We start from the raw sequence: 22,280 nt of genomic DNA, 5'->3' as shown, positions 1-22,280 counted from the left end.
AATTTTTATCTTAAGGATCGAGAGTAAAATCAAGATAAGCCCAGATATTGCTGTGTGTCTAACAAAACATTCAATTGTTCAAATGATTGCGAAATAGATCAGTTTTTAAACAAAATTTTCAGTTTGTCAAAAAATAAATAATGCTTTTCTTTGTAATTATCGAGTTTAAATTTGCAAAAAAGTTGCAAAATTCTGATCCAGAAGACTCGTAAAGCCAGCGGGAATACAACTAGCTCCTTTCGGAGCTGAGTAAGATTTCGACCGCAGTTTTTAGGTGTCTACTTCCAGCAAAATTAAATCAAGTGGGCTAAAAAAAAGCAAATGTGTTCCTATTTTTCTCGAAAAAAGTCTGATTTTTGAAAAATTTAGCATAAATTCGAGCCAAAAACTCGGCTCGAACAACTCATCAACCCTCTTTTATCTTTAGACATGAAATAAAAAGCAGTACAGTAAACTTTTTTTTCATTTTTTTAAGCAAAATTGACAAAAGTTTGGTCAAAAGTACTGAGAATGAGAATAAAAACAGCAGTTATTCACAAAATTTTAAACCTCAATAACTCCCTATAAAAAGTGAAAAATGAAAAAAAAATTTAATTCCTCATTCTACGCTTGACTGGCTTTCTAAAGATACCACTCACAACTCTCTACGATGATTATATCGATCGGCCAATATTGACAAAAAAAACCCAGTTGAGTATATAGTTCCTCCCTCCCCACTAAAGTGGGGGTCGGAACAAATATGTATGAGGGGGTGAAAATGGAAGGGGGCAGAAAGAAGAAAAGAGCCGATATACAAGCTTTCGTTTTTCTGTCGGTGTTATATTGAAGTAAAGACATTGCGAACACTACATAGACATTTACGAGTCAGCGCCCCTACCAAATAAATCGGACCATTTGGTCCATTTCACTTCTTTCCACAAAACGTATCTTTATACATGTAAAAGGGCATTACAGAGTGGAATATGGCGACGGAAGTACAATTCTACTAAATGTTCTTTGAAATTTTACATGCAAACTTTTATGCTGCTAAATTCCACAAATTAGCTCAGTATTAATTTAAGGTAAGGGCGTCTTCTAGTAATGCACACATTTTTAATCGAGATCAAAGATAACTTTATTAAATGGGTACTACGCCTGCCCAAAATTGTGAGTAAAGAATTTCGTAACTGAAATCCGCTCAAATGAAAAAGTTCAAAATTGTCAAAAGCCACGAACTGTTTGAACCAATGGTAGATATCACAAACTAATTATTTCAGGCTGATTTCAAAATCGCAGCTATAGAACGGAGTTTTGGATTTTTTTGTGAGACTGTAGCTCAAAAAATGCTCTGCGGTTGTTGGGTGATCACTTTATACAAGTATATTTTTGATGTTATCAATCAATGCGGCACTTGTTGTCATCTGCAGAATGCGATTGAGCGTGACAGGGAGGTTGGTCTCATTCCCATATTCGTGGGTGCCACTCTGGGCACAACTGCCTCCTGTGCATTCGACAATGTTGAAGAACTGGGTCTCATCTGTCACAAGGAACAGCTGTGGCTGCATGTCGACGGCGCATATGCTGGCAACGCAATGATCTGCCCAGAGTTCAGACATCTACTGGATGGAATCGAACATGCGAGGTACTTTTTTATGGCATACACAAATGATATTATCATAGAAGCGTTATGAGAAGCTCTAAACATAACGCGTAACTAAACACATCTGGGTGGTTTTCAAAAAAGTTTAGTTCCCCTTACAGTGAGATCAAAACCATGGTTCTGTGCGTATATACAATTATGCTAGCCGGTGAGTTTGTGTATACTTTTGTACATGCACATCAAGATGTAGGAGGGAGATGTTTTTGTTGAATTAGTTCCTTCAACATCAACCCAAACAAGTGGATGTTGGTGAACTTCGACTGCTCCTGCATGTGGGTGAAAGATTCGAACAGCATCAAGAGTGCTTTCAATGTAGACCCACTCTACCTCCAACACAAAAACACTGGATCCTGTATAGACTACAGACACTGGGGCATCCCCCTCAGCCGCCGATTCCGCTCTCTCAAGCTCTGGTTTGTCATTCGTTCATACGGGGTGGAGGCTCTGCGCAACTACATCCGGCGTCACTGCAAACTCGCTAAGAAATTCGAGTAAGTACTCATCAGCAACATAGAGTTAGTGGAGTGCATATTTGTTCAAGGGCAATCTTGCTAGGAGCTCTCGAATTCAGAGAGTCGATTTGTCTCAACTATTTAAAAGATTGTTTGTTTACAATTTAAATCGATATCTCCGATATCCAATTGTATTTGATTTCCTATTCAAGGTTGCCTGATAGATGAGCTGAAATACTCCTCAAGGTTTTTCTGAAAACCACTGAAAATAATTTGCTCAGCCGTCTATTAGGGCTGAACTCCTCAATTTGACAGCAATGCTGCCATATTTCGAGGTCCTTTTATGCTGCTGCGTTAAAAATTAAAATAGTATCCATCCAAATTGATCAATTTTCTTGTCAATCATATCAGCAGCAAGTTTTTGTCAAAGTTGCTATTCTAGACATCTGATGAAACAAGACAGTCGATTTGAGCTAATGAACAAGGTGGTGATGGGTCTGGTCTGCTTCCGCATGATTGGACCCAACAGATTCTGCGAGGTGTTGCTCCAGAACATCAACGAGAGTGGCAGACTCCACATGGTGCCCAGCTCCCTCAACGGGAAGTACATGATTCGCTTCGCACTCTGCGCAGAACATGCTAACGAAGCTGACATCACTTACGCATGGAAAGGTCAGTGACGCTTTTAAAGGATCGAAAGAGAGAAGTTAACATTTTTCCAAGAATGTTCATAAACTGATTTTGATGTGAGGCGTCATGCTGAACTGCATTTCGAGTCCGAGAAAATAAATTGACAAAAATTAGTTGTGCGGTGCAGTGAGTGACTTCAAAATATCTTTCACCCTTAACAAAGTAATGCGTGTTCTTATTTTGATCATGGTTTTTATTGTCTAAGATGAGGTGAAAACTTTCGTTACAACTTCGATATACCATTTTGGTGTTAAAATAGCAATTACAGGTAGTCATCATAATCTACCGGGGAAAAGGAAATAGGTCAAAATCTTGGTTGACAGTGGCTGTTTTTGTATAGTGATCCAGCAGTTCGCAGACCAAATTCTGCACCCGAGTGAGTTAGACGATGAGCATCTGTTGGAACAGCCTGGACCCAATGGGGAGGTTGTCGACTCAAAGGTCTGTTAGTCACTCAATTCCGAAAAAGAACGTAGCCTTCAGTGCTTCTCAAAATAGTGTCATGAAATAACGGAATATGCTACATTTATACAGGTACCTAAGTAGTCTAACTATACAAATATGATAGCGTAAATTTACACGACTCTCTCTTCTGCCAGCCAACCTTCAATTGAGGCCACTTAATTGTTTCTTTCCGCATTTTCTGGAAAGCTTACGGATTTAGAGCTCTAATAAATTTCGCATGACTTTACAACTTTTGACGTGTTCTGTCAGTACTCTTGTCTTTATCTTTTAGGCGATGAAGCGACTGAATCTGAAACCCCTTGACCTGGGTACAGACACAGTCATAATTGAAGAGGGCGCCCCATTCTGCCCCGTCTCAGAGCTCATGATCGGCCCATTCAGGGGGAGAACCAAGAAACTTCGTCAAACTCAGAGTCTTCACCTGTGGTGATCTAACTCTCCATTGTTAAAACGATCACAGCACAGACCACTACAACTTTCTCGTCTACAACCTCATAGTAAAGAAACAGTGAAATCTTCTGCAGTAACAGTCCTCCCAGTGACTCAGTTGTATTGCTTTAAATTAGAATCAACAAAATTTGTATCAAAAGTGCAAACAATTGGGCAAAGGTACTCAAAAATTAAGGTTCACCGTCATGCATCTTTCATTAAGATTTCCAAGAACAACTATTTGCGGATCAAATAAAGTTTATGCTTACCAAATATTCGACATGTTTTTTGTCCTAATTTCTCCTCCAATAACTTAGTGGACGTATAAAGTCTAACCCCCCAAGCACATATTCTACTTTTTACACAAAAACTAATAATACACTGTGGTACCAAAAAATTCTTTAAAAAAAATCAAATATTTGAGTTTAAAGAAGTTGTCTAGTAATGAGTCATTACACCTTTAGCCTTCTAAACGTCTATAAGACAGTTTGTAGAATTCTCATACAGATTTCTAGTGATGTATGGGCAATTCACATGCAAAATCTCCCATGAAAAATTTATTGCTTAAGTATACAAACATATGCCGGCGATTCCGATACCTAAAAATGTGACAATCATTTACAAATAATCTGAAGAATTGAGCTTCTTCTAATACACTATTTCCTAAATGTATTACAACATAAGTAATCTCCGGTTCCAAGTGATTAATTGCTCTCGAACTAAGTTCGAAGCAATTATTGTAGACGTATTATTCTTAATTATATGCAAAATCATTGCTTGACCGCTTTTGCACTTTTATTCTAGAACATTCTGTGACTTCTCCGATTACTTTTTCACGTCTTCATATTGAGTGATTTCCATTGCTCTTATTCCGAGATGAAAATTGTGGAATTGTGGCTAATTTAAGCGCGATTATTAGCGGTTGATTTTTCAAAGCCGTTGTAGCTTAGGGGTTAAGATGTCTGACTGCTATCCTGGAGGTCTCCGGTTTGAAACTCTGAGTTTTAAAAAACTTCCAAGCCACACTCTAAAGTTAAACCTCCCCTTCTCACGTTCGAAAGCAATTCATCCAACGTTTGTCGGTTTATAGTTTAATTTTCAAAAAGTTATCGCAATTTTTCAAAAAAAAATGCGTAAATGGAGATTCAGAACCAGAATGACGAAATTTTCATAATTTTGCACAATTTTGATAAAATTTTGTTTTCCTTCGGAAAAAATTGTCCACCCTAGTATCATAGCCGGAAAATAAAATCACTCTAATTAGTCAAATTATTTGAATTTGAACTCATTGTTTACATGAACGTCTCGAACTTTTTCTTCTCCTTATGTGAGAGTATTTCGTTCACTTGTTTCACCTGGAAAAGGATTTTTAGGCGTCGATTTCATGAATGCTGCATAATGGATTTTCACCTAAAGTTGCGTGATTTCTAAAAAACTTAAAACATTGGATGATGTGTGTTGACGTTTTCCTCGTTGACGTTTACCATTCAAAACGAGATAATCAGTCAAAGCCATGGGACATTCAGTTGCATTAGTCTACTTAACTTGTCTTTAGCCGTCCAAAATTGCTAAATGTGCTGCGAAAGCCAAAAAACGGTTTGAAGTTCAGTTTTGGTGTTTTTTAACTACCTCTTTAATCAACGTCGCTTGCATTTTAGAGTGGTCTTGCGCAAGGCATGAACACCGTTTCTGTTGGTTTTTGATGTAGTTTTTGAAGTACACAAAAGTTGTTGTCAATGTCGTAAGTTTTTTTGGAAAGCTTTTTTGCTTTCAATATAAATTTTTAATGCTTCTAGGCCAATCCAATCCATTCTCTTCAAGAATATTAGGGACCCATTTTTGTTTCTTTGTTACTTTCTAAGCGTTGTTATTGACTGTTTGCCTCATTAATCTACCAAAACTTTGTTTTAAAGAAACGTAGCGGAGTGTGGGGGTCAAGCAATGAAAGTGGGGTAGGTTTGTGGGAGAGCTGGACGAGAGAAGGGTACAAGTCGCCAGGTTGCAGGAGGGTGGACAGTGGGTGTCGGGGAGGGGGGTTTGACTAAGAACCGCCCCTGCACATCCTGAAAATGTCGCCTGAAAATGACTATTAGTAAGGCTCTAAGAGAGCTGCTCGGCACACTAAAGACCTCCGAACGCTACCTGATAATCCCATTTTTGAGGACCACAAAGTTAAACATAACACACTAACGTCGGAGCGAATTGCTCTCAAAGGACCGTCGAGCTTCGTCAGTAGCTGGCTACAGTGAAGCTAGCTTAATTGAAGGGGTCTGAGATGAACGCATGGGGCGCTGGGGAGGGGTAGGGGGTACATCGGTGAGAGGGGTGGTTGGGAGTTGTGAGGGGGGGGGTTGGGGTCAACCTCTAAGATTCGCCTTTCACACCATACGTACAAGTCTCCAAAACATTTTCTGTGAATCACATACAATGATACTAGTGAGCTGAAAGGCTCTGGGATAAAAAGCTTTATCTAACCCTACCTATTTCAGAAGTATGAAAAAAATAAATGAGCAACAAAAAGCAACGAAAAAATTATACAGAAATATAAAAGCAATAATAAAAACAATTTTCAGTGACACATATGGGTTGGTAGGTGGGGGGGGGGGGTTTAAGTGTGTGTGTGTGTGTGTGTTTAAGGGGGGGGGGTGAGGCTGAGGTTGGTGTAGGTGGTAGGTGTGTGTGTGTAGTGGAGGGGGATAGTTGCGGGGAGGGGTAGTTTAAATATGTTGAAAGTACTTATGAGATCAAGAATTCTCCAAATTACTTTTTAGCCTTGAATATTACCATCAGTTCTTAACTACTATACTATACAAACTAAGCTACTTTTTAAAGTCTTTTGTTTTCAAAAAAGGAAGTCAATGTTGGAAAACAAAAGTATAACCTCAAACCATGAGTTCAGCTTAAAAAAAACCTTTAGAAGCCCAATACTCCTCTCTGAGTCGTAAAAGACCAACAGGACTAATAACATAACCAATTAACGTCGGGCGAATTGCTGTCAAACGACTTTTAGCGAGGCTCGCTTCAGCTTAATTGAAGGGGTGCGAGGTGAGCGCAGCGGGGGGTGGGCTCGGCTGATGGGGGGAGAACGGTTGGAGGGGAATTTGGCTGCACGGGGAGGGGGTCAACTTCTAAGAACCCTTCACACCATAAGTATAAGTCTCCAAAACAGTTTGTGAATGACATATTGGGAGACTAGTGAGCTGAAAGGCTCTAAGATAACTTAATGCCCGCTGTGCGCTACCTCTTTATCCCGTTTTGGAGGACGAAAAGTCAAATGGGTCAGACAAAAAATCGCACTAAAAAAAAGACCAAATTCGTTTGAGAGCAATTAATAAACATAACCGACTAACGTCGGGCGAATTGCTCTCAAACGACCGGCGAGCGGTTGGCTTCACCAGTAGCTAGCCACGGTTTAGTGTGGCTAGCTTTAGATTGATTGGGCGTAAGGAGAGCGCAGCAGGGGTGCACCGCAGCTGGGGTGCAAAAGTGGATTGGGGGGGACTGATGTGGGGGCGGGGGTGGGTGGGGGTGTGGGATCAATTTCTAAGAACCGCCCTTCACACCACGAGTATAAGTCTCCAACACACTTTCTGTTAATCGAATACTTGAAGATTAGTGGGCTGAACGGCTCTAAGAGAACTTTATGCAAAATGGGCGTTACCTCTTTATCCCCATTTCAGAAGACTAAAGTCAAATGGGTCAGACGAAAAATCGGCCAAGCAAAAAATTGCATAAAACAGACAAACAGGGTTAAAATATTTTCTACAAAAATATTTTTGAGAGCAATTAACAATCATTTCCTAAAAAGTACCTGTTAAGTCATCTATGATAAAAAACAATCCACAATAACTCATTGTGAATGAGGATCAGAGATGATGATATTACGCCACATAAAAGTAGCTTAAGCGCGGCATCAACAAAGAGAGAGAGAGAGAGAGAAATAAAACGTGAACAAGAAAGAGAAGGAAAGAAACACGAACCGACAGAAATAGTAATATTTTCCAATTTCTAGTTTTCTAGCCTTGTTAGGAAACAAATATAAAAAACTGAAAACGCAAAATTAAAAACCAAAGATTTCATCTTAACAGTAAAAAAAGTTCAAAACCATTTTTTGTTTCGAAAGTTCTGTCAAGAAACCCATCTCCAAGACTTAAAAAGTTTCGTTAGCTAGTAATGGTCGTTAAAATCAGAAAAGGACAAAAAAATTTAAAAAATTTGGAAAGTTACAAATTTTAACAGGTTTCGCTAAAATTCAAGATAGGATTATCTTAAGAACCATTTAATTGTCTCAAGAGACTATCCAGTATCCCTGTTTCAAGAATGAAATAGTTTCACTGGCTCATAAAGATCCATACATTGGAACATAAAATTTTTCCGATAAATTTGAAATTTTAAATTTTATCGAAAAATTACCAAAACTGGAGTCAAAATATATTGATTACAATTCCATTAACTCTAGATACTTTGCAGCAGCTTATTATTAAACTTTGGAGGAGGTCCCAGGCCCCCGGTGACGGATAAAATTTAAAAACATGAAAAAATGCATTTAAAAAATGCATTTAAAAACATTTAATTATTTTTAAAATTTGCTTGAGTTCGGGATGTTAATTAAAAAACATTCCGTTACATCTATAACCTATGCAGTAACATATTATCAAACCCTAGGAAGTTTCGTGTCCATTGAGGCTAGAGAAACCTTAAAATGACAAAAAAAAATTCAACAGACTTAAAAAATTCAAGTTTTATAAAAAAGAAAAAATTGCTAAAACTTGTGATTTTATAAAGCTTTAAATTAATCTATGCCCAACAAAAAATCGGGTAATAATTTAAAAAAAAAATGCGAAAAAGCGTGATGTTAAAATCTTTCAAGACATTCCATTACATCTAGAACTTATAAAGTAACCTATTTTTAAACCCAAGAGGAAGTTCCTTGGCTCTTGAGGGTGACAAAAACTTAAAACAAAAATTTTCAAAAAAATTGAAAAAAGCAAGTTTTATCATAAAAATTGCTAAAAATGTTAACATTAACAAACTTGGAAAACTATTATGTCAGTAACTTATTATCAAACCCCTTGGGAGGTTTTCTGGCCCCTGGTTCTGGAAAGACCTGAATAAGGAAAAATAAATATAAAAAAATTTGAAAAAATTCGTGATGTTAAAATGTTGAACCATTCCATTACCACTAGAAACCATGCAGTAGCCTATTATTTATACCTAGAGTGCACCTCCCCTTTGGCCGAAGCCTCAGGTTTTTAGTCATCAGACCTTTAGAGGAATGAATTCCAAGTCATGAAGACCAGAGCATCGGTGCTAAGACCATCTGGGGTCTAGCTCTTTGAGGAGTCGAGTCCCGAAAGATGGTTTTAAGGAGACTTGAGGCTCGCGGGACTCGACTCCTCAATACCTAGAGTAGGTTCCTTGACACGCAGGGCTAATAAAAATCAAAAAAACATTAAAAATTTTCAAAACGCCTGAAAAAATTGTGCAAAAAGCGTCTTTGGCGAGCGGTTGTCGTCAGTACCTAGAAATGGGGGGGGGGGGGGTGAACTGAGGGCTGATAGGGTGGGGTGGGTTGGTGGTGCAACAGCGCTAGGGGTGGGGGTGGGGGCAATGGTGGCGGGGGGTTAACAGTCGAGGGGTTTTCAACCTCTAAGATCCGCTCTTCATACCATAAGTATATGTCTCCAAAACAGTTTGAGCTGAAACAGAGCTCAAAGGCTGGGCGCTACCTGTTTATCCCGTTTTCGAGGACGAAAAGTCAAATGCGTCAGACGAAAAATCGGTCAAGCGAAAAATCGCATAAAAAGACCGACAAGACTAATATAATTGCTACAAACTTCGAGCAAGAACAAATTATTCCAAAAGCAAGCTCTTTGTAACTGGACACCTGCTTCTCAGATCCAAATTTCGAATCTGGATTAAGGAATATTGAGCTCTCAGCTCCGCATTTATCTGGCGTCACTCAATATAGGTCATTTTCTGGCTCTGACTTTAACTATATATGTACATACAACACTGCTCATCCCAGAAGCAGTTCATTGATGGTCGGAGGTTGACCTAATAATCTCTAATTTGCGGTACCGCTAGACTGTCAACGAATCTTCAACAGTAATTTATTATCTTTTCAGAAATCCCCTAATACAGCGTTAACTTTTTGCAATTTTACTACCAAAATTTTTTTACGATCAATTTAGTTACCCATGTTTTTGCAAAACGATAATGTCCAAAAGAATTTAATTAAATTAGAATGAAATATGATGATGATCTAAGATTCACTCGTCATTAAATTTTCGCAATAAAAAACTTTATATAAAAATAACAATTTACATTGATGCATCAAGTATAAAAACCACGGCTAGCATTCTACATAATTCGAACCCTCATCAGTGCTTGAAGAATAATATTTCAACTTAATCATACTCCTTGTGCTTCAAGTCAATATCATATCCTCTGCGCGCTCCATGTAATTTTACAAAAGTTTAAAGACAACCAAAGATATAATCAAGCACATACAGCAGCAAGCAAGATCAATATTAAGGTCTAATATTAACATTAGATCTGTGTAAAATTCTCCGTATGTTATAACAATGATAACAGGGGTTAGTTGATAATAGGAATAGAGGCAGCAATTCTTTGTTAGTCTCTTCAATCTCAACCAAACACAACACTCGAAACAACAGCATTCGCAATTACACCTCTACAAGAAAACTTCAAATTATGTGTATCAAAACTCATATTCAATCAGCTCTTTGCAGGTATCAAGGAAGAAAGCGACAGAAAAAGTGCCCGATAGACATGATATCCAGAAAGAGAAACATTTTCAACAATTCAACTAAGTTCTTCTCCGAAGAGTAACGGCACCACAACTTCTCCCCTCTTCATCGTTTTATGAACCTGTGAACATCAGTAGTTCAGGGATTATCGTACACTGAAACAGACAAAATTAATCATTCTAAGCAGGTTAAGGGGTGCAATGATACATATGACTACATGTAATTAAACATCACGCAAATGCCACACTGTAACATAGCCGGCAGATCACCGGAAAATATCCGTCGTTGACGCACATCGGGATTAAAACAAAAAAAGAAGAGTTCGGAAAAAATTCAAGTTTGAAAACCATATTTAATTCCGCTCATAAATTGGGAGCTATTAAGCTTAATATTAATGTCAGATAGAAGTCGCTCTAATGAACTTTGATAACCTAATGCACTATGACTTCATGACCGAACTCTATCGATTTATCCTGTTTATTTTGATTTTGCTCCTTTTGACTTTGACCGTTATTACATTGAGCAATAAAATGCGTGAAGGAATTTAAAATCCATTCAGTTGAAACAATGAGTGAGGTGACAAGCACTGACATACAACTCAAAGAATTTTCATTGACTAAATTAAAAAAAAAACTAGAATGGACAATGTTTGGATTAGGACAACCATCTAGAAAAAAATCAGATCCAAAATTTTGAAAAAAACAGTAAAAATTAATGTCAAAATGCCGCAAGTGTACAAAAAACCACTAGCAAGAAAGCAAATTTTTCCTCAGACGCCATTTTCTCATTCTAAAATAAGATCGAAACAAAATCACGCCGCGAAAGCACTCGCTTCCTGTTTCTATGTGACCAAAATAATCACTCCAATTGGACTTCAAATATCATGAAAATGTGTGAACAGATCTTAAAAAAGACAGTGCCCCAATACAATTGAAATTCGAATTTTAAACACCTAAATAACATCCGTTCAGAGGCTGACGGCGGCTATTAAAAACATAATCGACTAACGTCGGGTAACTGCTCTCAAAGGACCGGCGAGCGATTGGCTTCGGTAGTACCCAACTGGGGCTCAGAGATGCAAGCATTGGGAGAGGAGGTCAACTGATTGGGGGTGATTTGTAGGGTTGGACGAGAAGTGGGTCCAAACCCCCAGCTTGCGGAGGGTGGACTGGGGGGGGGGTTAACTGGGGTGCAGGGGGGTCAAACTCTCAAGATTAAGAATCGTTCTTCGCACATTGAAATCATCGCCTAACAACAGTTTGGTGACTCGCATGCCTCGCGACTGGCTAGGCGTAAGGCTCTAAGAGAACTTAACACCCTCCGAGCGTTACTTGTTTATCTTGTTTTTGAGGACGAGAAGTCAAATGGATCAGACGAAAAATTAGTCAAGCGAAAAATTGCATTAAAATTATAGCCAGTAGAATACAGAAAACGACTCGAAGGGCCGTGCAATATAATTACTATCCTAAACTTATCTAAAATAAGAAAAATATCAAGGAAAGGAAATAAAGAAGAAAATAATAGCCTAATGAAACTATAGACAATGTTTTTAAAATGAGGGGGTAGGTGGGGCTGTCTGTAGTTTGAATAGGGAAAAGGGACTGTTGTGAGACGAAAACTTAAAATGCGTTTTTGACCTTGTGTATTATGATTAATTCCTTATAACTAAGCTAGCTCAGTAACTAATTCCAATGTTCGAAAACAGATGTCAACGTAACGTTTTAGAACAGAAGCCAATGTTCGAAAACAAAAGTCAAAAGTTCAAGTCTTGAACAAAATTGCGTCAGTTAAAAACCTGTAGAATCTCAATACTCCTCTTCGTAATAAAAAGACCACAAGACTAACATAATTGCTATAAAGTTTGTTTGAGAGCAATTAATAAGCGGTGGCAATCCATGATAAGATTTCCCTCCTTTACAGCTCAAAAAAGTTAAAATATAGTTTAATGAAAACGACGCGTCAAAGATTAGCAGAAGTTGCAATTTTAGACCCAAAATCCCAACGCCCGTCACGTCACCACTGAGATTCCCTCAGAGGTCACCCAACCAAATCCTTGAGATATTTTTAAACTGAAATTTGACAGACTTGGAACGGCTTTCAACATTTTTCCTGATGTAGTCTCGCTCAGTTTAAAAGCAAAAGGAAAGAGGAAGTCAAATGTGAAGTGAAAAAACGCAATTCAGAACAAAATGGTGCTTTCCAGAAAACTCTGGCGATCCCCAAATGGCCCATCAATAGGCTCCATGCCTTTTAAAAAAACATAGCCAAGATCTCAAAAAAGAAAAAGAGTGAGGCGAGGGGATGAAGTGAAGTGGGGCGTAGCACAGGAGTAATATAATTGCTACAAACTTTGTTTGAGAGCAATTAGAAAGGAAAAGAAGCAACAAAAATCAAATGCATAAGGCCTAATTTTACTCGATAACTTTTAAAAACATACCCGGCAGATTGACGGAAAAAAGCCGCCGTTGATTCCAATAAGCATGATTGGGATTGAAAGAATAGAAGATATCGAAAAAAAGATTTCTGTACAAAAACATTTTTTAAGTCCGATTTATTTAATGGCATTTCGTAGTCGAACATAATTCTGTTTCTTAGAGAGAGGCTACAGGGGCTACTATCAATACCAATAAGCATGAGATGGTAACTAAGACTTATAGGAACGACGTTCAAATAGCGGGCGTCTAAAATTGGGCTTTATGGGTTTATCCCGTTTCTATTTCTGACTTCATTTTTTTATTCTGACTCTGTACATTTTGAATCGCTTTGCTGAGCAACTGATGTTCAAATTCACTTTAAGCAGACTGAGAGAAGAGATAAACTAGCCTAGAGAAGTCAAAGATTTCACGCAAAACGATGAAAAAGCGGCAAAATGGTAAAGCGAAAAAAAGTTCGACGAAGTAAAAAAAAACATAGCAGGACAAGTCCTGAAAAACAATCCAAGGAATTGAATGAAAAACAGACCTAATGTACCTGAACAGCAGATCAGTTGATCAATCCCAGCCAAAAAGACGAAATCTCGAAAGTTGAGAAACTAAGAGAACCAAACTAAACAAAACAATTAATTCTAAAGCTCTTGAAGCTTTTAACCTGAATGCCATTTATGACAATGCAATATAGTCATTAACTCACGCAAAAGATTTGAAAGAGATTAATTTGACACTAAAGGTAGATACTCTCGAAAATGACAAGTGCTTCAAAAAGAAATGTGACAAATGCTTCAAATGAAAAGGAAAAAAGTAACGATATTTTTCGAAACTGTGTCTGGAAAAAATGTTCAAATTCATTTTTTCTCTGTTGAGTTCTGTCTTGTAACTCATCTGCAACATTTAAAATGTTTCGTTGGCCAATAAAGATAGTTAAACTCAGAAAAAGAAAACTCAAAAAATTTGAAAACACTCAAAAATTTTCAATTGCAAGCTTTATTTAAAAAATTACTTATATTTGCAATCTAAAAAACAGAAAATTATTTTGTTGCCACTAGAAACTCTGCAATAATATACTAGCAATCTCAATAGCAGCAAACCCCTGACCACTGAGGAAAAAGACTAAAATTTCAGGCAGTCAAAGAAAAAATTACACTGGCTAAAATTTGTAATATTAAAATCTTGCAACACATTCCCCATTACCATTAGAAACTATGCAGTAACCTATTATCAAATCCTGAAGGCAATGATTTGGCTGTTCAGGTTAGAGAAACCTAAAAATTGACGACAATTTTCAAAGATTTGAAAAAAATTGGCTAATGCCATGGCCAATAAAAATTTTGCAGTAAACTATTAGCAAATCCTAGACGAGATTTCTTGCATCCTGGAGCTGGAAAACTTGGATAATGACAATTAATGTCAGAAAATTGGAAAAACTGCAAATTTTATCAAAAAAATTGGTAAAATTCGTGAAGTTGAAAACCATTCCATTACCACTAGAAACTATATAATAACCTATTATTGTGACACCAAGCGTTGAAACAAAAATATTCAAAATACTTGAAAAGTTTTCTAAAATTAGAATAAATTACCGTGTTTATGTTTGGTGTAGCAATACATATGGCTCTTAAAATGGCCATAAAAAGCAATTACGTCTTGCAAAAGACCTTTACCAACTTTTACAAACCTCAATTTCAGACTGGTCCAACAAAAAATCCGAAAAACAGACGAACAAATGGCAACATTTTGGGCTCAAAAACTTTTGAAAATGACCTGCTAACCTTGAATAACGGTTTTCTCAGTAACTTCACCACTTTAAGTACTTCAAGAACAACTAAACGCGGCTAAGGGCTTATAATGAAACTTGATGCCCGCTGAGCTTTACCTGTTTATCCCGTTTTGAAAGCTCAAAGTCATGAAAAAAGGTGTGAAAACATCTTCCAAAAATAAAAAAACATAGCAGGACAAGTCCTGACGTACAATTCAAAGAATTTTCATTGACTAAACAGAAAAACTAGACCTAAAATGGACTATAAGTGAATTGAAAAAACCATTTTTAAAAAAATCAGATAAAAGAGAAAAAAAACAAAAAATCAATGTTACAATACCGCATGTGAACAAAAAAACCACTAGCGAGAAATGAAAATTTAATTCAAACAAAAAACTAGGCTTAGAATGAGCTGTGAGTGGATTGGGAAAACCATTTAGAAAAAAATCCGATCCAAAAAATCGAAAAAACAGTAAAAATCAGAGTGAAATTGCCGCATGTGAACAAAAAAACCACTATCGAGAAACCGAATTTTTGTTCAAATACCATTTTCGCACTCTACTTTAAAATTAGAGCGAAAAAATTTCACGCCGCAAAACCACTCGCTTTTTCGCTCCATTTCCTGTTTCGGCGTGACCAAAATCACTACTCCAATTTGACTTCAAAAATCATGAAGATGTGTGAACAGATCTTAAAAAAAACATAGCAGGACAAGTCCTGACGTACAATTCAAAGAATTTTCATTGACTAAACAAAAAACTAGACCTAGAAAGGACTATGAATGGATTGGGAAAACCATTTAGAAAAAAATCCGGTCAAAAAATCGAAAAAACAGAAAAAATCAAAGCGAAATTGCCGCATGTGAACAAAAAACCACTCGCGAGAAAGCGAATTTTTGTTCGAACACCGTTTTCTCACTCTAATTAAAATTTAGAGCGAAAAAATTTCACGCCGCAAAACCACTCGCTTTTTCGCTCCACTTCCTGTTTCGGCGTGACCAAAATCACTACTCCAATTTGACTTCAAAAATCATGAAAATGTGTGAACAGATCTTAAAAAAAAGACAGCGCCCCAATACAATTCAAATTCTTTGAATTGTAAAAAAGACAGCGCCCCAATACAATTCAAATTCTTTGAATTGTAAAAAGACATAGCACCAATACAATCCAATTCTTGGATTGTAAAAAATAGGAGCGCTATAATAGCCGGCTGAGAAGATGAGGAAGGCTATTAATCAAGATTAAACTTTTCGGATGTCAATGCAAACGGTTGGGCATGGGGTGACAGGAAAGGCAAGGGTTCCAGCAAGGTTGTGGGATGTTTGTAATGGAGGTTGCGGAGAGTACGAGCAGGGCATAGTGTGGGTTGACTAAGCGGCGGCTTTCACCTTGAATAGTACCGACCAATCCAAACTAATATAACATAAACAGACTAACGTCGGACGAATTTATCTCGAACGACAAGTGGGGCAAATCAATTCAGAAGATTCTGATGGGGATGAAACCTAGATAATTTTGTATGGGTGTAAAATAAACAACAAAGGAGTGATTCTAAACCGCGACCTCCCGGATGGCATGTCGACACCTTAATTTCACGAAAAGTCCAGAGTCAAGCGCAAAAAATTTACTCAAGAATAAAAGAATGCTTTACAAAAGCGCAAAAACTGTCAAAGGAAAATTTTGCTTAAAAAAAACACGTTGACGTTAATTGCTTCAATCTTCGTTCTTGAACAATTAAAAATGTAAGCAAGGAGTTCGCATATTGTTAATGCCAAATTGAAAACTCAATGTTCAGGTCTCGAAGATTTGTGCTTCAGCTCAAAAAACCGGTACAACACGTTCCCCTTTTTACTCAAGAAAACGAACATTATATTTGCCAAATATAGCCGGCTGCTTAACAAATTTGTCTTGAGAACAAATAAAGAAACCAATACAAAAACCATTACCCACCTTCCGTCCTTGACCCACCTTCCGACCTTGAAACATACCCGGCAGATTGCCAGAAAATAGCTGCCGTTGATTCCCATATCCAAGATTGGGATTGAAAGAAGAGAAAAAACTAGAGAAAAAATTATTTTTGTACAAAAAATCATTTTTCTAGTTTTTTTTTCATTTTGTAGCTGAAAGTACTCCGGTTTCGTAGTAAGAACACACAGGGGCTAGTAACCCATAAGCATTATAGGTGGTAACTACGAACAAAGTTCGAATAAGGGGCATCTAAAATTGGGCTTCAAGGGTTTATCCCGTTTCTACTTCTGATTTCGATACTGATTCTGTTCATTTTGAATTGCTTTGCTGAGCAACTGCTGTCTAAAAACACTTTTAGCAGAATGAGAGAAGAGCGAAACTAGCCTCAAGAAGGGAAAAAGATTTCACGCAAAATGTAGAACAAGCTGTAAACTAAGGTAAAGCGAAAAACAAAGCAGGAAAAGTCCTGACGTACAAAGAATTTTTATTGACTAAACTAGGAACATAGACCTAGAACGGCCTATGAATGAATTCGGAAAACTATTTCTCAAAAATCAGACAAAAATAATTTAAAAAATCTATGTCAAAATGCCGCTGTGAACAAAAGAACTACTAGCGAGAAGCGGAAATTTGGTTCAAACCAAAAAAACTAGGCCTAGAATGAACACTGAATGGATTGGAAAAACGATTTAGAAGAAAAACCAAGCCAAAAAATAAAAAAAAATAGTAAAATCAAAGTGGTATTGCCGCATATGAACAAAAAAACCACTAGCGAGAAAGCGAACTTTTGTTCAAACACCGTTTTCCAACTCTACTAAAATTAGAGCGAAAAAATTCACGCCGCAAAACCACTCGCTTTTTCGCTCCAGTTCCTCTTTCGGCGTGACCAAAATCACTACTCCAATTTGACTTCAAAAATCATGAAAATGTGTGAACAGATCTTAAGACAGCGCCCCAATACAATTCAAATTTTTCGAATTGAAAAATAGGAGCGCTATCATAGCCAGCTGAGAAGCTAAGGTGGCTATTAAACAGTGATGTAATCATGAACAATCACTATAATTTAGCCGCTGCTAATAAGACATCACATTGGATGAACAGGATCTCAAAAAGCCTATGATAATACTAAATAACATAACCGACAACGTCGGGCGAATCGCACTAACGATCGGCGAGCGGTTGGCTTCAGTAGTAGCCAGCTGGGACTCGAGATACTTACATTCGGGAAGGGGGAGAGGTTTTTTAGCGGAATGGAGGGGGGTGTTCAGCGACTGGAAGGAGGGTAAAGGTTGAGAGGGCTGGACGAGAGGGGCATCGAAACCTCCAGGTAGAGGAGGGAGGACTGGGAGTGTGTTGAGGGTGAGTAGGGGGGGGGGGGGGGAAGTGACTGGAAATTAAGAACAACCATTTGCACCATGCAATTGTCACCTCAAAAGTTTTGGCGAATCGCATTCTTAGTAAGGCTGTAAGAGAACTTAATGCCGGGGGTAGGTGGGTGGTGTCTGTAGTTTGAATAGGGAGAATAGACTTATCGGAAGAATTCTCACAACGACCTTTTCACCTTAAGTATTATCAGAAGTTCCTAATTTCTGTGTTAGTACCTAAGCTACTGTTGAAGTCAAATGTTCCAGAACAGAAGTCAACATAATACAGAAATCAATGTTTGAAAAAAAAATCAAAATTCAAGTCCTGAACAGACTTGCGTCAGCTAAAAAAAAATTGAAAAACCTCAAAACCGCTCTTCGAGTCGTACAAAGACCAACACGTTTACAATAATTGCATCAAATTTGGTTCGAGCGCAAATAAAACATAGCCGGCAGATTGCCGGAAAATAGCCACAGTTGACCCGCTTGACGCAAAATGTCAAAGTGATCTTATTTGGTCTGTAAAATCTGCACATTCGGTTAAATTCTAAAATTTAACCTAATTCAGCTTGTAAACTGAAGGCTATTAAGCATAATACTAATGCCAACCAGTAATCGCTTTAATGAACGTTAATAACCTAATGCATTATGAATTAATGACAGGGCTTTATGTTTATCCCGTTTCTTTTGATTTTGCTCTTTTGACTTTGATTGTATTCACTACATTACGTAATTCAATACGTGAAAGAATTTAAAACCCATTCATTTGAAACAGTGAGTGAAGTAAGTCAGAAGTCAGGCGTGAAAATCTGACTCATTTAAAACGAAAAACGTGATCAAAAGGTAAAGCGAATTTAAAAAACATAGCAGGACAAGTCCTGAAAGAATTTAAAGAATTTTCATTGACTAAACAAAACATTAGACCTTGACTGGACAGTAATTGGATAGGGAACACCATTTAAAATCCTATGAAAAAATTGAAAAAAACGGTAAAAAATCAAAGTAAAATTGCCGCGTGTGAACAAAAAATCACAATCGAGAAAGCGAACTTTTTTCGAACACCATTTTCTCGCTCTACTTTAAAATTCGAGTGAAAAAAAATCACGTCGCAAAATTACTCGCTTTTCCGCTTCGCTCCACTTCCTGTTTCGGCGTGACCAAAATAGCTACTCCAATTTGACTTCAAAAATCATGAAAATGTGTGAACAGATCTTAAGACAGCGCCACAATACAATTCAAATTCTTTGAATTGTAAAAAAACGGAGAGAGCCTAAATAATAGCCGTTGAGAGGCTGACGGCGGTTAATAACAATATACCTATTAAACAAATTATTCCCAATAATCGTTCTATCTCTGCTAGTGTATTGAGGACCATTCAAATTGCAGTAGTGCCTTACTGGATAGACTGTGATGCTGCTTGCGGTACTAATTGAGGTGGTAGGGATTAGAATCCAGGCACAGAGTGTGTGATGAGGCCAGCGTACTTGTTATCCCTCTTCTGCAGCTCTTCAATCTTTTCCTCCTCCGACTTCATGCCATATGTCAGCTGGTAAAACATCTCCACATTCACCTCTTGCTTGTCCGGAGACCGCGTGGCCATGAATTGGTAGCTGAAAACACAGCGTCAAACGAACAAATAGAATGAACATGAGAAAGCAAAAGTCGACGTAATTTTAAATTATCTTCTCTACAAATGAACTGGGATAAATTGCCCAGTTAATCTGTAATGCAGTTTAGGTTACCCCGAGCAAATTAGGAGGCACGAGAACATTTTGGGCTGCGATAAACACTTCTTACAATTTCCTTTAAAAGTTTTTATTGACCCTCAAATGCTGAATTAAAATGGCACTGAATATCACTTGCTTTTTCAGTTCAGCATTCGATTGGAAATTTATCTCAAACCAATGCCTACTAAAGAAACATGGAAGCATAAGTTTACCACACAAACACTAAATAAACACGCTTACAAAGTATGCAAATACACCATTAGGGATTGAAATAGAAGCACTTAGCTATTTGACAAATATACAAAATGAAGGACAGCTGTACAAAATGCATCATTTGAGCGTCCTAAATAAATTGAAACAACATTATGCAGTCTAACACACAGCAGTAAAAATTACAGTGGCTTTCTCAGAGAAACTATGTATTAAGTTAGACCCTGACCACGATTTTAATAACGAAGTATAAATCAAATCAAATTAAAAGTTGATACAAAATTTTAAGGTCCAGCTTTGAAGAGCAAATATTTCATGCTGATCCTATTTCGTTTATTTTTTTTATTGAAAGTCAACAATAATTATTATTACTAATTATTTATAATAATAACAACAAGAATTTCGATTTCTAAATAACTAGAATACTTACCCTCCCAAGTATTCGTGAAGGACGGATATCTTGGAGTCTATACTGGCCACTGACAGCTCCATGTCTCCCAATTTGATCTGCAGTTCATTTTTATGCCAATTGACTGAAAAAAGGCTCCAAATAACTTCAACCATAACTTATCTTTACCTTAATTACAGCGAGTCAAGGTTCATGATCACCGCAGAGATGTGACATTGTATAAGCTTACTCAATGAAACTGCAAGCAATGAAATTCGTTGGACACAAGTCAAAAATTTGTTTTCGCAAATTTGACTGAAATGGGAGGGGGTCAAACTCTCAGAACCGCCCTTCACACCATATGAATCTGTATCTCCAAATCAGGTGATCGCCTAATAATTGAATTGGATACCTAGAGCCTACTATACCGAAAGGCTCTATGAGAACTTGATACCATCCGGACGTTACCTGTTTATCCCTTTTTTGGGTGGGGGTCAACCTCTAAGAACAGCCCTTCATACAATAAGTATAAGTCTCCAAAAGAGTTTCTGTGAATCGCATACTTTGAGACTGGTGAGCTGAAAGGCTCTAAGAGAACTTAGAGCCTATATCCCATTTTTGAGGACGGAAAGTCAAATGGGTCAGACGAAAAATCCGTCAAGCGAAAAACCGCATTAAAGAAGACCAACAGGACTAATAGAATTACTACAAACTATGTTTGAGAGCAATTAACAATGATTTCCTAAATATGCTAGCTAAGTCATTTATGATGAAACACTTTTATAATTCAGCGTTCATGAGGGTAATAGATGACATCACGCCACATAACAGCAGCTGCTGTGGGGCATCAACAAAACAGTTAATGAAAGGGAGGGAGAAAGAGAAAACCGTGAACAAGAAAGAGAAGGAAGAAATCCCAACCGACAGAAAGAGAGAGAGAGAGAGAGCTAGGAAAATTTTCCATGATTAGATTCGACTCTGCATCTTTTAGTTTTCTAGCCTTGTTAGTAATTAAATCACATAAAATTGAATGCCAAAATTTTTTGCAGATTTCACAGACCACGTTTTGCAGTTAAAAAATGCGCAGAACCATTTTTTGTTTCTGGAGCTCTGTCATGTAACCCATCTGCAAGACTTAAAAAGTTTCGTTGGCCAGTAATGATCGTTAAACACAATAACACATTTTAACAAATCCAAGCTGAATTTTGTGATTTAAAATCTTCAGAACCATTTCATTGTCTCAAGGAACTATCCAGTATCCCTACATCAAGCCAGAAATTTCACTGGCACATAGAGATCCAAAACTTATAACATAATAATTTTACGCAAAAATGAAAACTTGAATTTTATCAAAAAATTGTTGAACCTCGAATCGTTAAAATATTGATAAAAATTCCATTAACTCTAGAAACTATGCAGCAGCTTATTATTAAACATTGGAGGAGGGACCCTGATGCCAAAAAAATAAAATTTGAAAGTGAAAAAATTTAAAAAATTGCTTAAAATCGCGATTTTAAAATCTTGAAAAACATTCAATTACACTTAGAAACTACGGAGTAACCTATTATCAAATCCTGGCGGTGGTTCTTCGGCTATTGAGGCTGGCGAAAATTAAACAAAGACAAAGTTTCAAAAAAACTTTAAAAAAATTACAAGCTTCATTAAAAAAAATTGTGATACTAAAAATTTCAACTATTACATGGCCGATAAAAAGTCTTCAGTAACTCATTATTAAACCCTTAAGAAGGTTCTCTAGCTTCTGGGGCTGGAGAAATTATTGACAATGTCATAAGGAATTGAAAAAAACTAAAAGTTATCTCAAAAAAGCCGAAATTCGGGACCTGGGAAAATGTTGAAAAACATTCCATTACATCTAAATACTAGGCAGTAACTTACTCTCAAACTATAAAGGAGGTTCCTTGGCTGTTGAGGCAGGAGAAACCTAGAACATTAGAGTTTCAAAAAACCTTGAAAAATTCTTGCTA

The 22,280-nt window shown here is 37.2% G+C and overlaps 2 protein-coding genes across 3 annotated transcripts in view; one reads left to right on the top strand and one right to left on the bottom strand.

Annotated features, from left to right (window-relative positions):
• Nucleotides 1-3,882, top strand: part of LOC142335330 (aromatic-L-amino-acid decarboxylase-like) — a 90,226-nt gene extending 86,344 nt beyond the window's left edge. The window contains exons 6-10 of the mRNA XM_075383780.1: nucleotides 1,407-1,621; nucleotides 1,855-2,130; nucleotides 2,534-2,763; nucleotides 3,122-3,222; nucleotides 3,518-3,882. Coding sequence (XP_075239895.1) covers nucleotides 1,407-1,621; nucleotides 1,855-2,130; nucleotides 2,534-2,763; nucleotides 3,122-3,222; nucleotides 3,518-3,676 — 981 coding nt within the window. The 3' untranslated portion in view covers nucleotides 3,677-3,882. The remainder of the gene's footprint in view (nucleotides 1-1,406; nucleotides 1,622-1,854; nucleotides 2,131-2,533; nucleotides 2,764-3,121; nucleotides 3,223-3,517) is intronic.
• A 6,010-nt stretch (nucleotides 3,883-9,892) lies between these two features.
• LOC142358736 (fermitin family homolog 2-like) overlaps nucleotides 9,893-22,280 on the bottom strand; it is a 184,877-nt gene continuing 172,489 nt past the window's right edge. Inside the window, exons 14-16 of one of the 2 annotated variants that reach the window (XM_075410281.1) lie at nucleotides 20,338-20,440; nucleotides 19,368-19,580; nucleotides 9,893-10,603 (exon numbers count right to left, since the gene is read on the bottom strand). In XM_075410281.1, the coding sequence (XP_075266396.1) occupies nucleotides 19,415-19,580; nucleotides 20,338-20,440 (269 nt within the window). In that variant the 3' untranslated portion in view covers nucleotides 9,893-10,603; nucleotides 19,368-19,414. The remainder of the gene's footprint in view (nucleotides 10,604-19,367; nucleotides 19,581-20,337; nucleotides 20,441-22,280) is intronic. The other variant, XM_075410282.1, reaches the window with a different exon arrangement.

This window comes from Convolutriloba macropyga, chromosome 2, assembly GCF_964194025.1.
Source record: "Convolutriloba macropyga chromosome 2, txConMacr16.3, whole genome shotgun sequence".
Classification (NCBI taxonomy): domain Eukaryota; kingdom Metazoa; phylum Xenacoelomorpha; order Acoela; family Convolutidae; genus Convolutriloba; species Convolutriloba macropyga.
The sequence above is the reverse complement of the archived record's forward strand: the minus strand, read 5'-3'. Positions and strand labels throughout refer to the sequence as shown.